The 16324-nt window shown below is 38.5% G+C and overlaps 1 protein-coding gene across 1 annotated transcript in view; it reads left to right on the forward strand.

Annotated features, from left to right (window-relative positions):
• Positions 1-16324, forward strand: part of TMEM232 (transmembrane protein 232) — a 223444-nt gene that overhangs the window by 23861 nt on the left and 183259 nt on the right. Inside the window, exons 7-8 of the mRNA XM_045285061.1 lie at positions 3935-3986; positions 8213-8373. Coding sequence (XP_045140996.1) covers positions 3935-3986; positions 8213-8373 — 213 coding nt within the window. The remainder of the gene's footprint in view (positions 1-3934; positions 3987-8212; positions 8374-16324) is intronic.

A 16324-nucleotide genomic window follows, 5' to 3' on the forward strand; every position in this document is an offset into this window, starting at 1 on the left:
CAGGCCGAGTAGAGCTATATTCCACACCAGTTTAAAGATGGTGACTTTGCACAGGCAGATCAACTGACTTTATATTTGAGGTGATTCTGGTGGGTTTGAATTGCTAACTTTTAAGAAATTGTACATTACGTGTGGGGTTACCTTTCAGATAAACAATTTTGTATTTAACACCTTTAAGTACTAATCAACACTTCCTTACTTTAACAATTTAATGTGGTTTTTTTTTTAAACAGTTAAAACTCCAAACCAATCTCACTATCATTGAGTAAGTTCTGACTCATAATAACCCTGTAGGACACGGTAGAACTGCCACTGTGGGTTTCTGAGACTGTACATTGTTATGGGAGTAGAAACCTCATCTAAATGATCATTGTGCATTCTACTTTTTAAGAATGAACTCAATCATTTCACCTTTAGTGCACATACATCAAAATGGATCTGGAAACATATTGCTTTACAGTTGGGCCTCAATTATAAGGGAGGCAGGAAGGCTATCGACATGTGCTACACTTTGCTCAGAGTGTGACCAATTGTAAAGTCTCTGTGTGCCTTTTAACCACTCCAGGATGAAGGGTCGATCCAATCTTTTCTGAGCTTAATTTCAGCATGAAACATATAGTTCTACTAGTGGATTATAAAAGATTTTGACCTATCAGATTGTAGTTATTTTTCCCTCCCTCAGTCTCGTTTGGTGCAAAAGGTTAAAGCACACCAAACTGAGAGGTTAGAAGTTCAAGTCTCTGCAGAGACATCTTAGAAGCAAGGTCAGACAATCTTCTTATGAAAAGTCATACAGTGAATCCCCGGTGGAGCATTTCTACTGTGACACCTATGGGCTTGCTATGAGTTAAAACTGACTCAATGGAACTGGGAATAATTTCTCCCGTTGCCGCATAATGAAAAGTATATAAAAGGTAATGTAGTCACAGCACTGGCAAAATGCCATGTCAGTAAAAGAGTGCATGAATGTCTTTTTTTATTTAAACATTTTTATTTGCACTTCATCCACACATCATACAATTCAATAGTTTAATCATATCAGTAAGAGTTGCGCAATATTTCCCACAATCAATTTTAAATCATTTTCTTTTTCCTCATTCTCATTGCTATTCATGTAATTTTTTCTTCCGTTTTGGCAAAAATGTTCACAATGAAACCTTCACCAATCCAACAAGTTCCACATGTCTAATTCCGTGCCGTTCTTGATCCTCTTCATCTTGCACAACTGTTATACTCACCCCTCTCCAAATTGTTCCACCAACATTGAAATGAATCCCATGCCTCCAAGGCGCAGCTCTTCCTCCTCCTCCCAGGGTGACCATAGGTCACGTTTGGTTTCTTTTCTTTGTTTTCAGTGGTTTTCTTGACACAATATTCACATAGAGTATACTTCCATAGTTAAACCACTTCTAAAACGAGTTGTATACACAACATCACAATCAGCTCTACTGCTTCCCCCTTCCTCCTACATCCACTGATGGTTCCCCAATTCCGCTCTCCCCCCTGCTCCTGAAAACCATTGCATCAGCTAATGTTTCTATGCATCCATTCCTTCTGTGCTTCCTAAATTGGGAGACCTAAGATATTAAAAACCAAAACCAAAATGAAACAGAAAGAAGAAAACACAATAATAATAATATAAAGATAAAAATAAAGAGTAAGAAAGAAAAAAACACCAACAATATTTGAAAAGCCAGAGAAGAAATTTTTTTCTTGGAATAATTGAGAAATATTTGAGCATAGAGAAAGTTCAGGTTGGGTCAAGAGAGAGGTCAGCTGACCAAGTATATTATATCCTGGTTGGTTTCACCATAACCAAATTTACAATAATCTCAGTCTGATAGTAAAGCTGCTTGAATCTCTCACCTGTAACTAGAGGGGATCTGCCAGAGGTCCAGTCTGACCAGACTCTGCAGGTGACTTGTGGGTCCCCACCGTCCCCTATCGCCTTCTGCAAATTGGTTGTTCACAATTTAAGCTCTGACACTTTCCCCTTCATCATATTTGAATAAGTCTTTAACTTTTATTAGCTTCAGTCCAACATCTCCCATTTAGATACACATGTAACTCAGCCTCTTGGGTTCAGCGTTTTTTTACCCAGACATCAGCTATTCACCTATTTTCCCTTCTAGGTAGAGAAAGATTTGGAAAAGAAATAGATAAAAAAGAAAATACAAAAGATAAATTTGTATTCATTCAATGTCCCTTCTTAATCAATAGAAGAATATATACACCGATTGTGGATGCTTTTCTAGAGTCTCTGTCCCCCACAAATGATAAAAATCTATGACATTATATTTTGGGTACTGTAATATGGTTGAACTTTCTATATACTTAGCTGAATTGGCACAAATGCCTAGGTATTTAATTTGTTGGCAGGGTGCTGCTAAGAAGATACCCACCAAAAAACCTAACATCAGTTCTGTTGGGTGTGCACATGATATAACACGGGTGTGAGTCCTGTTTAAGAAGGGGACATTTCCTCTATTGGCTGCTGGAGCCCGTGTCTCCTTTTCACGTTGTTTCATGCTGATCCAGACACAGGTTTCCATTTACTTTGACAAACGGTTCACTGTTATTAGATCGAGGACTGTAGAGACAGAATGTTGGAGTGAGTTTTCCAGTCAGTGCTGTGTTACTAAAAAAGCTAAATTTTTACAGGAATAGTTTTCACATGGTAATAATAACTTAGTTCTTTGGAGAATAATAACAACACAGTAAAGCCAAATTCATTGCCCTAGAGTCAAGACTATCACATAGCAATCCTACAAAGCAGAATAGAACCACCCTTGTGGGTTTCTGAGACTAAATCTATGCAGGGGTAGAAAGCCTCCTCTTTCCTTGCATAGCAGCGGTGTGATTTCGAACTGCTGATCTTGTGACACCACCGGGCCTCAACTCAGATAAAATGCAGTAGGTCCTTTATGAATATTTTTTTCTCTTATGAAGTCCAAATAATGCTCTGAAAACTAGCAATTGTGAAACTCTACCTTTTCAATCGGTCACCAGATTTGCCCTCTGACTTGGTAAGTCAGATGGAAGGTTGGCCATTCAAGTCCACTCAGAGAGGCTTCGGAAGAAAGCCTTCGTGGTTTAATTATGAAAGTTAAACCATGGAGTTGGCACGAATCAGGACATGTTGTGCTGTACTGTAATTTTAAATGGTTACTAGGAATTGGATTAGGCTGAGATAAGGTTCTCTGAAATGAGAAATATAATTTTAAGATGCATGTCCTATTATTGAGGCAATACAGGAGTCCGCGTCGTGTAGTAAGTCATGAGCTGGGCTGTTAACCACTGAGTCGTCAGCTGGGACTCACCCGTCACTCCACAGAAGAAAGATGAGATGTTTTGCTCCTGTGAAGATCTACAGCTTCAGGAACCCTCTATCAGGTCACTACGAGTCCGGATTGGGTTTGAGAGACTCAGGCTAGGTCTCATGCTACACTTGAGTTAGACTGAGCTGGAACTCTTTCTTGATGTAAAGTAATTTGTTCTAATATAGGAATGCCATAGGTATTGGTTTGCCAGAAAACTCAGCTAATACAAGAAGTAAAAAAGTATTGCTATAAAAGAATTCAAATCTTTATTAAATAAACTATCAAAATGTAAAGCTATTGTTTCTGGACATATCCTCTATCTAGGTCTAAACAATTCTGAAGGCAGTGTTTTCACTTTAGGTTTAACCCTTTATAATCTTTAAGAGCAACAACGTAGACTTAAATATGGGAACGGTTGTGAGAATGGTGTATGATTGGCTGGGTTTGGTACTCTGGTGCATAGGGTTGTTATGAATCGGTAAAAACTTCATGGCACCTGACAACTAACATGAACAACTCATATGTAAAGAATTCTATTTTCTTCAATTTATACCATGTCAAATGGTCATTTTGGGATTTTTGAGAATCTTATGTGTTCCTTTTCAATGTTTGAGGTTTGGAAACAAAAAGAATTATGAAGGGGCAAGATCCTTCAAAGAAGATGGGGTAAGGATTCCTCACGTATTAGTCATAGGACAGGCCTTACTACACTTGAAAAATTAGCATATGCTTTGTTGACATAGAAAAAAAATCCTCAGTACAACTTTGCTCATCTTTTCTCTGGTACAGTTTTTGATTTTCTTAAAACGTCTTCATAATAAGTTCCTGTGGTTGTCCTGAGTCGTGTGAAGATGATCCCTCTGAGATACTCCAAAACAGCATGATCTTCCAAGGTGGCCTCTACCTAAAGGGTGTGCGGAGCCAATAAAATACAAGGCACCTTTTGATTAGGTGTTTTTAAAAGCATGCTAATGAGACGTATTCAAGTATATTACTGAGAGAACTGGTTTGCGGCCACTCACTGATTTCATGTTTTGTTTGAATTTAGCGCATGCATGTATGAACTAGAACCCTTGTAATGATACTTTTTGGTTCATCCTCATGAGTAATTGTGAAAGCCAGGGGAAAAAACAAACAAACAAAACCCTCTAGGATTCGTTCACTGAGAATTCAGTGCTTCTCAAATGATGAAGGATAAATGAATACTTTCAATATTGTTTTTAATAGTTTTATTGATTTTCAATTTCCAATTCATCTCAGACTGGTACTTAAAAATACAATAAAAATAAATGGATCACTTTCATGGAGATCTAGTAGATCCTATAGATCTAGTGTCCTATGGAGACACTACAGGACAGGGAAGAACTGCCCCTGGGGGTCTCGGAGATTTTAACTCCTCAGGGAATTAGAATGGACATCTCTCTCCCACAGACAACTGGTGGTTTCAAACTGCGTACCTAGTGGTTAGCAGCCCAACGCATAACCATCACACCACCAGAGCTCCACTGCATGACTAGAAAAATAAAGGGAAAAACACAAGCCTCAGTTTCATTAGTTTGAATTATTCTGTCAAGTTGCTATAAACATTTCTAAATATTTATTCTTAATTTCTGTACTTAGTTATTAATAGTTTGCAAATGGCACTAAATTAGCCTAGGACTGATTTATGTAAAGGCCAAAATTTCTACATCTAATAGCTCTAAGAGCATAGTTCTCGCTGGTGTTCTACAGAGAAAGAGTATGTGCCGATTATATTAAATCACATTATCATCATAATTATATTAATTTATCCAAGTGATTTATTTCTTCCTTCTTTTGGAGAAGCAGGGAAGATATTTTAGTAAGGTTTTCATTATCTGGAAAATTTACAAGTGTGACAATATTCATTTGTTCTAGATGCTACTAACACCCACTAGATCAGCACATCCGCTGTTAAACAAGCTGGGTTCTTTCTTGCTGCAGAGAGAGAAACTACACACCCATGGAAACCGTGCCATGTCTCTGTAAGAACCTATCATAGGCGTGGAGGTTAGGTTGGGTCCTTTAAGAAAGGGTGTAAAAAGCGAGGGTCCTCCCTAGGTTGGCTATCAGAAATCAGGGGTGATATAAGGCTGGATAAAGCCTGGGTGTCTAGGTGACTTTGTTTATCTTTGTGTCCCGAGACAATTAGGAAAGAGCCTTATTTTGTTTTGTATTTGAATGGCTCTGATCAGCGTTGTCTAAGGCTGGTGTTCTCCAAGCTTGCTTCTGTCCAAGAGAAGAACCAAACGACCTGACTGGGCATCAGACCACCACGTCATAACAGGGATGTCAGAGCAGCTTTTCTTCTTTCTTCATGATGAATACATATGATATCACAGAAAGCTTAGTTCAATGTCTAAATGTCTAGGGAAAGTTCTCTAGTAGCAGAGCCGAAGGGTGTTAACATAAGAATTTCTGGCCTAACTAGTCTATATAACTATTTAACACAAGATTTTTTAAAAAAAGATTAATTTATAACTGACTATATCTAACTAAATATTTCAAAACAAACCTATATACTCATTTATTCAGAATAAAGATGCTATGTATGGACTATATAGACCTCTGCAGCAGTTTGAAAAAAGAATTTCATTTATATGAATTCTAATTCTACCCTAAAACAGAAATAGTGTTATTTGGATAAAATGTGTGCATTTGCAGGAGTCATTATGCTTCAGTCTGATACTATTTTGTAGGCCAGAGCTTTCTATGGAATAGTCTAACATTTTAAACACTGATACGTCGCTGTTTGCTTTTCTGAATTATTGTTTCCAAGAGTAAGTAGTCTAGTACAGAGACTTTGTCTGATTCATGCCTTTATATCCAGCATATAACAGAGTTCCTGACATAAAGTAGATTAATATTCATCAATGAGACTTAATTTGCTTACTAGAAACTGCTTAAAATTTGAGTCAATATCTGGACTTTTGTCATAAGAGTGCTTGCGCTGCATTGTATTGTTGAATATGGTTTTTCTAGCCAGTCTTTGTAACTCCCACCAAATTACCTTTCTCTAATGAATCTGGGTAAGAGAAAGTGGGAGAAACTATTCACAGGATTATACAATTTAACTGTGAGTGGTTGGTAGCAGGTAAATTGTAATTGCCATCATGCTGGGTGTGAAAAGAGCCATCTCAGAAGGAGGATGGGCGAATTTCACTAGATTGGAGTACTACAGTCCTTTGGACTCTGAGGTCCCTGCACACTGAACCTCTATTCTCTAGAAACAGTTGTGTCACCAGAGGAGCCACAGAGGCATGCCACCGAAGCGGGAGCAGCAAACCAAGGACTGGGGCATGCCACCGAGTGGTGGACTTCCCAGGCCATGGAGCAGGAAAAGCTGAGCATCTTCAGGCCGGAGGTTGGCTGATGGAGTCCGGTGACTTCAGGCACAGCACCGAAGGAGCTAGCTTTGCTGTCTCAGGAATCTAATGCTGAGTGCTGGAGCAGTGTTCGCTCTGGGCATTCATTGGCAGCCCCCCAAAAGCTTTGCATCTTTGTTGGAACAGGACAGAAGCCAGGCCAAGAGGTCTGCTTGCAGGCACAACAGAGAAGTGACTGTCCGATTAAACAACTGCAAGTTGAACATTTCATACCTCAATTGTACCTGCCAACGTACCTATTAAACCCCATCATCACTAATATGTTTTGTGAGTTCTGTGTGACAAAGGCAATGAATTATGGAACCAAGCTGAGAAGTAGAAGTATGGTTGGCATTAGACTTGGTAGAAGGTTGGGATGTTTGCAGGTCTGAACCTTGCCTCACGGGAATCAGTCCTGCACTGGTGTGGAGTTGTATTCTCTGTCTCCGTTTGTGTAAATGGAGGACGTCAGATGCTACCTCCAAATCATATTTCAACAGCACTTAACAATGAAAATATCTTTAAATTGTGGTCCTGTTATTTTATTTTATGTAATATATGGGAATTATAAAGTCATTTAGATTCCACTTTTAAGTCTTCCTTTTGAGTATTGAAGTATATAATATCAACTTGAAGTTAGCAATTGAAGGAGAAATTGAGTACATATTACAGAATGTCTATTTGAATTTTTACTGGGACCAAAAGAAGTTATTGAAAATGCTTTATCATTAACTAACAATAAAATCAGGTCCCTTTATTCCAATTATTTCAGTGACCAATTATATCAATGAAACTTCAGGAAGCACTTTGGGTGGGAAGGTGGGAGGGCAAAACTATAATCATTTATTTGCTCTCTGAATTTGTAGACTTTAAAATAGATACATAAATGATGCTGACCATGTCCAGCTAGGGACATATATTTGCTCCTCAATATTCACATTTAAAGCCTAATTTACTATTAGCTCATTATTTAATTTCCCCCCATCCCCTCTTCCTCAGATGTTAAGAACACAGTCTAAGAAGTACAATTGTGTCGTTCAAATAGTTGTTTTTTTGAGGAGATAGATGTTTTGTTATATTGTAGATCTGGTGATCTAAGCACAAAGGACCCTTTTAAAAATAAAAATAAAATATTATTTTCAATGGTTCATGTTAACAATATATACTATACCTATAGAAATATCTCACTCACTGCCACTGAGGCGATGCTGACCCAATAGGATAGGGTAGAACGGGCCCTGTGGGTTTTCAAGACTGTAACTCTTTATGAGAGTGGAAAGTTTTTTCTTTCTCCTGTGAAGCAGCTGGTGGTTTCAAACTGTGCACCTTGTGATTAGCAGGCAAATGCTTAACAACTCTGCCACCAGAGTTCCTTTATACTTGTGTAAATTGTTCAACTGGTGGAAACAGAAGTATAAGAAAAGATTACTTTTCATTTGCATATTTAAAACTTATTTTCATGTTTATTCGAATCAAAGAACGATGTTCCTGAAATATTTTCATGTTTAGTTCCAGGAAAGTTTGCAATTTAAACAGAAAGGCTATGAAGTTAGCAACCTGCTCTGGCACTGCGTTGCTGCTTGGTCCTGTGTTCAGAAAAATAGTTCTAAATTGAACAATGTGCTTGAACATCTCAACTGCTATAAAGGACAACTTCAACAGAAGTGCTGGTAAGGGTGAGCTGATAAAGCCATAGTAACTCATGCAGCAACCTTTGCGCTTAAATGTTAAATAACTTTTCTACTTAAATGTTAATCACACCTTTGTTGACTAGGAAAGAAATTTATTATCTCAGTTCCAGAAGCAAGGACACGTTAGATGTTTTGTAGTCATTTTATCAATATTTTTTTTTTACCTTTTTTTGGTTGCTAGAAATGCATTCATATATTATACAATTTGTCTTTATTAAATGAGACTTATTAATGGTAAGAAGTTCCATTCCCACATTTAAAACATCCTTTATTTTCCAAGTTGTTAAACAGCAGCAATGATGTATGGTTTACAATCCTTGAAAGAAATATGCTAAGACCAATTGCTTCTTTCTCTTTTGGCTATGATCAAGTGTAGAAATATACTAAAACTTTTTTTTCTATGTCTACCTTGTAAAGTACAACAAAAATTAATCTTGACTGATAACCATCATTTCCTTCCTATACATAGGCTAATTTGAAAAGATTTTGAAAAAGAAATATGTTAGCTGGAAAAAGGACCTAAGTTCACTGAGGATATGCCGTATATACTTGAGTATAAGTCGACCTTCCGAATATCAGTCAAGGCACCTCATTTTACCACAAAAGCTGCATTAAAAATGTGCTGAAAAATGTAGTTTATACATGAGTATATATGGTAGGTTCAAATTTTTTTGAAGGAAGATTTCTCAGAAATAGAGGATATCCTTTCTCAATATTTGAGGAGGATATGAGCTTTAGCTTTATTCTTTAAAGCGAACAGTGGTAAGCTGGCATTCTGTGTTGACAGGTGCTTTGGAGTAAGTAGAACAGAATGGAACAGTGTCTGGTCCTGTGCTCGCCTCACAATCATTCCTGTGTTTGACCCACTGATGCAGTCACTGTGTCGATCCACCTCGTTTCAGGTCTTTGTCACTTACTCTCTGCTCTGATAAGCAGAGTAGCCCTTTGAAGGACTTCCAAATGACGTTCTTCTCTAAGGTCTGGTCCCTTTTGATAACATCCCCAAAGTAAGCAACACAGAGTCTTGTTATCCTATCTTTAAAGGAGCACAGTGGCTGTACAAATTCCCCAAGATGAATTTGGTTATTCTTCTGTCTGTGGTATAAGCAATACTTTTCACCAAACTACGATAGGTAAATTCTTCTCTCGCCTTCCTTTTGCATTGTCCAGTTTTCCCTTGCATCTGAGGTGATTGAAAATACCTGGCCTTCAGATAGGGGCATCATAGTCATGAAAGCGCTACCTTTGTGAGTCTTGGTTTTGGTTTTAGGTGCCATGGAGTTGGGTCTGACTCACAGGGACTCCGTCCAGGTACAACAGAGTGCACTTCCCCCCAGTGCGCCAGCCCTCAGTTCTTCCGCTGCTTCAGCCAGTGCTGGCTGTCAGTGAGTTCATGCACTTTTTCAGGGGCTTTCTGCTTTTTCTTTGCTTTACCAAGCAAGCTATCCTTCTCCAGGAGCAGTCAGGCTTGCAGGGCAACATGCCCGAAGAGCTTGAGGCAAAGTCTCCTCATCCTGGCCTCTGAGCACCGTTCTGGCTGTATTCTTCCAAGGCAGATCAGCCTGTTCTATTTGCAGTCCTTTCAACATTCTTCTCCAGCACCACCATTCCAATGCATAACTTCTTCAGTCTTCCTTATTCAGTGTCCAGCTTTCACATGCATAGGAGGTGATTGAAAATACTATGGCTTGGGTCAGGCACACTTTCATCCTCTTTGCTTTTCAACACTTTAAAGAGGTCTTGTGCTGCTGACTCACTCAATGCAGTGTGGGGTTTGCTCTCTTGACTGCTGCTTCCATAAACATTGATTGTGGATCCAGGCAAGACAAAATTCTTGACAATATCAATCTTCTCTATTGTAATATTACCTATTTATCCAGTTGTGAGGGTTTGGCCTTCTGTTCATTAAGTAGTAATCCATGCTGAAGATGGCAATTCTTGATCTTCATCAGCCAGTGCTCCAAGTCTTCCTCACTTTCAGTAAGCAAGGTTGTGTCATCTGCATATCAAAAGTTGTTTATTAGCTTTCCTCCAATCCTGATGCCACCTTTTTCTCCATAAGCCAAATCCTGTGATTATTTGTTCAGCATACAGATTTGAATACGTATGTTGAGAAGACACAACCCTGACACACACCTTTCCTGATTTTAATCCATGCAGTATTACCTTGTTCTGTTCGCACAACTACCTCGTGATCCATATAAAAGTTCTGAGTAAGCACAATGGAGTATTCTAGAATCCCCAATTCCTTCAAGCTATACATAGCTCTTTATGTTCCACACAATTGAATGACTTTGCATAGTCAATAAAACACAAGTAAAAATCTTTCTAGTAGTCTCTGCTTTCAGCCAAGATCCATCAGACATCAGCAATGATATCCCTTGTTCCACATTCTCTCCTGAACCTCTGGTAGCTCCCTGTCAATGAACAACTGTAATTGTTGTTGGAAGATATACAGAAAAATTTTACTTAAATGTTATATTAACAATATCGTTCTATAATGTAAGCATTTTATTGGGTCACCTTTCTTTGGTTTGGGTTCAAATATGGATCTCTTCCAGTAGTCCACTCTTCCAAGTAACTGCCTTCCATATTTCCTGATATAGGTACGTATTTTTCCAGTGCTTCATAGGCTAGTTGAAACATTTCAATTGATAGTCCATCAATTCCTAGAAGCTTATTTTTTGGCTAATGCTTTCAGTGCAACTTGAACTTCTTTCTTCTGTGCCGTTTGTTCCTGCTCCTGTTCTACCTTCTGAAACTGGAATAGCGACCAGTCATTAAAAATAGTGCTGAACCACCACTTGTCGGTCAGCTTTTCACACTGTGTGGCTTTTGTGTTGGTGTGATGCTAGAAGCTGCATCACTGGTATTTCAAATGCCAGCAGGGTCGCCTAAACTGCACAGGTTTCGGTGATGCTTTCAGACAGAACATACTATAAAGAAGGAATCAATCATTCATCCGCTTCAGAGGATATAATCACGGAAAACCTTATGCTTAATATTTACTTTTTCAGTATTTTAAGAAAGGTCTTTTGAAACAGATGTGTCAAGTTTAATATATGATTTGATTTGATGGTTACTTTGAATAGAGACTGATGATTGGTCCAAGGAGAATAGAATGCTAGGCAACTTCAATTTTGACATTTTAAGTGATGTTTTTGTATTGTTCCACTTGTAAAGATTTTTATTTTTTGTTTCATTATAATGCATACTGAGATCTGTGGTCTTTTGATCTTCATCAGGAAGTGTTTCAAATGGCCTTCGCTTTCAACAGACAAGGTTGTGTCATTTGTTATATTGCAGGTTGCTAATGGGCTGTCCTTCACTCCTGATGACATGTTCTTCTTTACATAGTTTACCTTCCCCGAATATTTATTCAGTATATAGATTGAATAAGTATGGTGAAATCATACACCCAGCTGCACACCATTCATATATTAAACCAGACAAAATAATCTTTTTGTATTCAAATGACTTTCTTAAACTAGTTGCAATTTCTACACGAGTGCCACTAAGTATTCTTTAAATTTTATTTTCCTCAGCATTAGCCGTAATTTGTTATGATCTACACAAATGCTTTTCTGTAGTTGATAAAACACAAGTAAACATCTTTCTGGTATTCTATACTTTCAGCCAAGAACCGTAAGACACAGGCATCGATGTCCTTCATTATATGTCCTAGTCTGAATACACTTGGACTTCTTGAAGATTCCTGTCAAATATGACAGCAGCTGTTTTTGAATCTCCTTCAGCAACATTTTACTTCTATGTATTAGCGCAGATACTATTTGATAATTTTCACATCGTGTTGACTCACCTTTCTTTAGAATAATCATGAATATGGATATCTTCCAATAAGTTTTCAGGTAGCTATCATCTAAACTTATTGACATGTTGTTACTGCTAGGTACCAGTGAGTTGGTACCAACCCATAGCAACCCTATGCACAACAGAAGGAAACACTGCCCAGTCCTGTGCCTTCCTTATATTTGTTTCCATGACTGAGCCCACTGATGCAGCCACCGTGTTAATCTATCTTGTCAAAGGCCTTTTTCTCTTTCACCACCCCATTCACTTTACCAAATATGATGTCTTTCCCCAGGGACTGGTCTCTCCTGACAATATGTCCAAAGTATAGAAAGACAAAGTCTTGTCATCCTTGCCTCTAAGGAAACTCTGGTTGTACTTCTTTCAAGACTGATTCTGTTTGTCCTTTTAGCAGCCCATGGTTCTTTCAGTATTCTCTTCCAGCACCACAATTCAAATACATCGATTCTTCCTTGGTGTTTCTTATTCAATGTCCAACTTTTATTTTATTTATTGAAATAGATAAATAAAATATTATGGACAAAACCAGAACGTTATGTGATGTGGTGCTGGTTGATGAGCCCCTCATGTTGGAAGGCTTTAAAAATATGGTGGGGAATGAGCTGTCTTCTCAAAATACAGTTGACCTAATGGAGCAGATGGCACCGAGGGCATGTAGCAGAGCAGCAGGGGGAGCAGACTGATGAAATTCTCAGGGAATACCACAAGTAGACTTGGGAGACAGAGTGTGGCACCCCATCAGACTCGACTGGAAAACACTCTTAAAGGCCAACAAACAGACCTTGAACTATGTATAGCCTTTTCCATTTTTTTGGTCAATGGCTTTCTTTTTGTTATTGTTATTTTGTATTTGTTTTTTGCTGGTTTTGACTTCCTCTGTTCTTTTATTTGGCTTTGCCTGTTTTTTGTACTTATTAATGTATCTGCATGTCTATCTAGATAAGATAGGTGGGATAAATAATTCGGATATGAAAAGAATGGGACCAATGGTTCCAGTGGGGGGGAGGGGGATACAGGAAAAGGGGAGGTGGGAGAAAGGAAAGGGAGCGGGGACCAACCTAGGGACAAGGGAACAACAAGTGAACAAAAATCATTGGAAGGAAGGTTTTAGTACGCCTAGTGGGACTCAATCAAGGGCAATGTAGCAGCGAGGAATTACAAAACCCGAATGAAGGTCGAACATGATGGTGGGACAAGAGGGAAGTAAAAAGGAAATACAGGAAAGAACCAGGACCCAAAGGACATTTATAGAGGCCTAAATACAGGTTTGTACATATGTAAATATATGTATATTTAGAGGGCATAGAACTATGTACTCTATATGTTAAGAAGTAAGGTTGTAGATGGACATTAATTAGGCCTCAACTCAAGTACTCCCTTAACATGAGAACACTTTGTTCTAACAATCCTGGATTCTGTGACACTCACCTGACAGGATCACTGAAGACAAAATTGGTGCATAAGCAAATGTGGTGAAGAAAGCTGATGGTGCCCAGCTATCAAAAGATATAGTGTCTGAGGTCTTAAAGGCTTGAAGATAGACAAGTGGCCATTTAGGTCAGAAGCAACAAAGCCCACATGGAAGAAGCGCACCAGCCTGTGTGATCATTAGGTGTCGATGGGATTCAGTTATCAGGCATCTAAGACCCAGAATAAAACCATACCCAAGGTGAATTGAGGGGGAGGAGGGGATGGAGTGGAGACTCAAAGCCCATCTGTAGACAATTGGACATCCCCTAATAGAGGGGGCATAGGGAAGAGATGAGCCGGTCAGGGTGTCGTATAGCACCAATGAAACACACAACTTTCCTCTAGTTCTTTGGTGCTTCCTTCACCCCTGTATCAGGATCTCAATTTTACCTTGCAAATTGGACTAGACCAGAACACGCACACTGCTACAGGTAAAAGCCCACAACACAGGGAATCCAGGATAGATAAACGTCTCAGGGTCAACAAGGTGAGTAGAGATACCAGGAGGATTAGAGGAGGGATGTGGGGGAAAAGGAGCAACCAACCACAAGGATCTAACTAGAACCCACTCCCAGAGGATGAATAAGTGGGTGAAGGATGACGGAGGACGATGTAAGACATGGGAAAAATAATCTATAACTTATCAAGGGTTCGTGAGGGAGAGTGGGTAGGGGAAGAAATGGGGAGTGAATGACAGGGGCTCAAGTGGTAAAAGAATGCTTTGAAAATGATGATGGCAACATATGTGCAAATGTGCTTGACACACTGGATGAACATATGGATTGTGATAAGAGATGTAAGAGCCCCCAATAAAAGTATTTTAAAAAAAGGAAAATCTTCATTTAAAAATAATGGTATGGAATACTTACAAGTTGATATCCTAGGCATGAGCGAGCTGAATTGGACTGACATTAGACATATGGAATAGGAAAAACATAACGTTTACTATGCCGAAGTAAAAAAGAGCCGAAGAGAAATGGTGTTTAATTTATGGTCAAGAGGAACATTTCAAGACATATCCGGAAGTCCAACACTGTCCAACATATCCGGAAGTCCAACACAGAATAACACCCACATACCTGCAAGGAACGCCAGTCACTTCATAGCGAGTTGTAAATTCATTAATGCATTTTTCTTCAGATCGATTCCTGTTCTCGACCTCTGGCAGCCCACCCTACAACAAGATGTATGGCATATACATAAATTGTAATCCTTGATAGACTCTCTAAAAATCTAGAGCATTTCTTTATGAAAGCTAGCCAAATTCACTTGATAATTTTTGGGGGGGATTAATTTTTAAGATTCTGGATGAAGTAAGTATGCTTAGAATTCTGGAAAAAGTAAAGATCTCTGGAGAATGGGTCAGAATTTACCCACTTCCTTAGAAATTACTTATTCCATAAAGCAGTTACTCTGATAGGAGGTGTGTAATTTTACACACACTGCAGTTTGACAAAGATTACCATTATTTTGTATTTTAAAAATATTTCTAATTAGCAAAAAATAAGAAATAAATTATATTTACTATGAAACAACGTATTTCTTAGTATTATTGGATATATTATTAGTATACTATATAGTGTATGCAGGATATATTAGTATAGTTCTCATGTTAAGTACTCAGCGCAAAGAAAGAAAAAATACGTACAATTGAATCAATAGACAATCATTTTTCAGTTGAGAAGAGATAGAAGTCATCAAAGATTTAATTTTACTTAGATCCACAACTAAAACTCATGGAAGATATCAATTGATGTATTGCATTTTGAAAAAACTCTACCTCAGAAACTTCTTTAACTACCAGCTAACACTGCTGACTTACTGACCGAAAATCCATCTGCAGGATCCACCCTTGAGTGTAGCCTCTGATAAATCCCAAATATTACCCAATGATAATGGTGGAGGGCTGTGAATAGCCCTGTTATCAGACAGAGAGCATTGTGAATTTGATTATGGTAGATGTAACTGGGTCAAAATATAATATCATTTGATCTCCTTTTACACCCATTTTAAAGTTGTTTCAATTTAAAAAAAAAGTGAAGGGGAAATATATGTGGATTAAGCCCCTGGGGAATTCACTCTGACCATGGAGCAGGGTTGTGAATAGTGTTGCTAACATGCAGAATACATTGGAAAGTGGATTGTTGCATATGCATATTAAAATATAGCATCTTAGGGAAGGGGGTTAGGGGGAGGGAGGGGAAAAAATGAGGAGCTGATACCAAGGGCTCAAGCAGAAAGCAAATGTTTTGAGAATGATGATGGCAACAAATGTACAAATGAGCTGGGCACAATGGATGTATGTATGACTTGTGAGAAATGTTGTACGAGCCCCCAATAAACTGATAAAAAAAACCCAAAAAAGAATAAAAGAAAAAGTTTTGCAATTTCAAAAAAGAAAAAAAGAAGCCACATGAAGTTACCCTGATGCAGCCAGAACCCTGGGAGCTGGAGGAGCCACATGGAGACCCCTACCAGTGCTGAGATGCTTACTACGCCACTGGACCCAAGAGACCTCCCACCCACTGGCCTGTGATCTTCCTGCATTCAGTGTCATTGCATGCGTTTCATTCAGTCTGAAGAGAACTTTATAGATTGGTATCAGACATATGGGCTAATGTAAGACTTA

Source organism: Echinops telfairi, unplaced genomic scaffold (assembly GCF_000313985.2).
Source record: "Echinops telfairi isolate 266 unplaced genomic scaffold, ASM31398v2 ScPeMD7_7469;HRSCAF=8507_1, whole genome shotgun sequence".
Taxonomy (NCBI): Eukaryota; Metazoa; Chordata; class Mammalia; order Afrosoricida; family Tenrecidae; genus Echinops; species Echinops telfairi.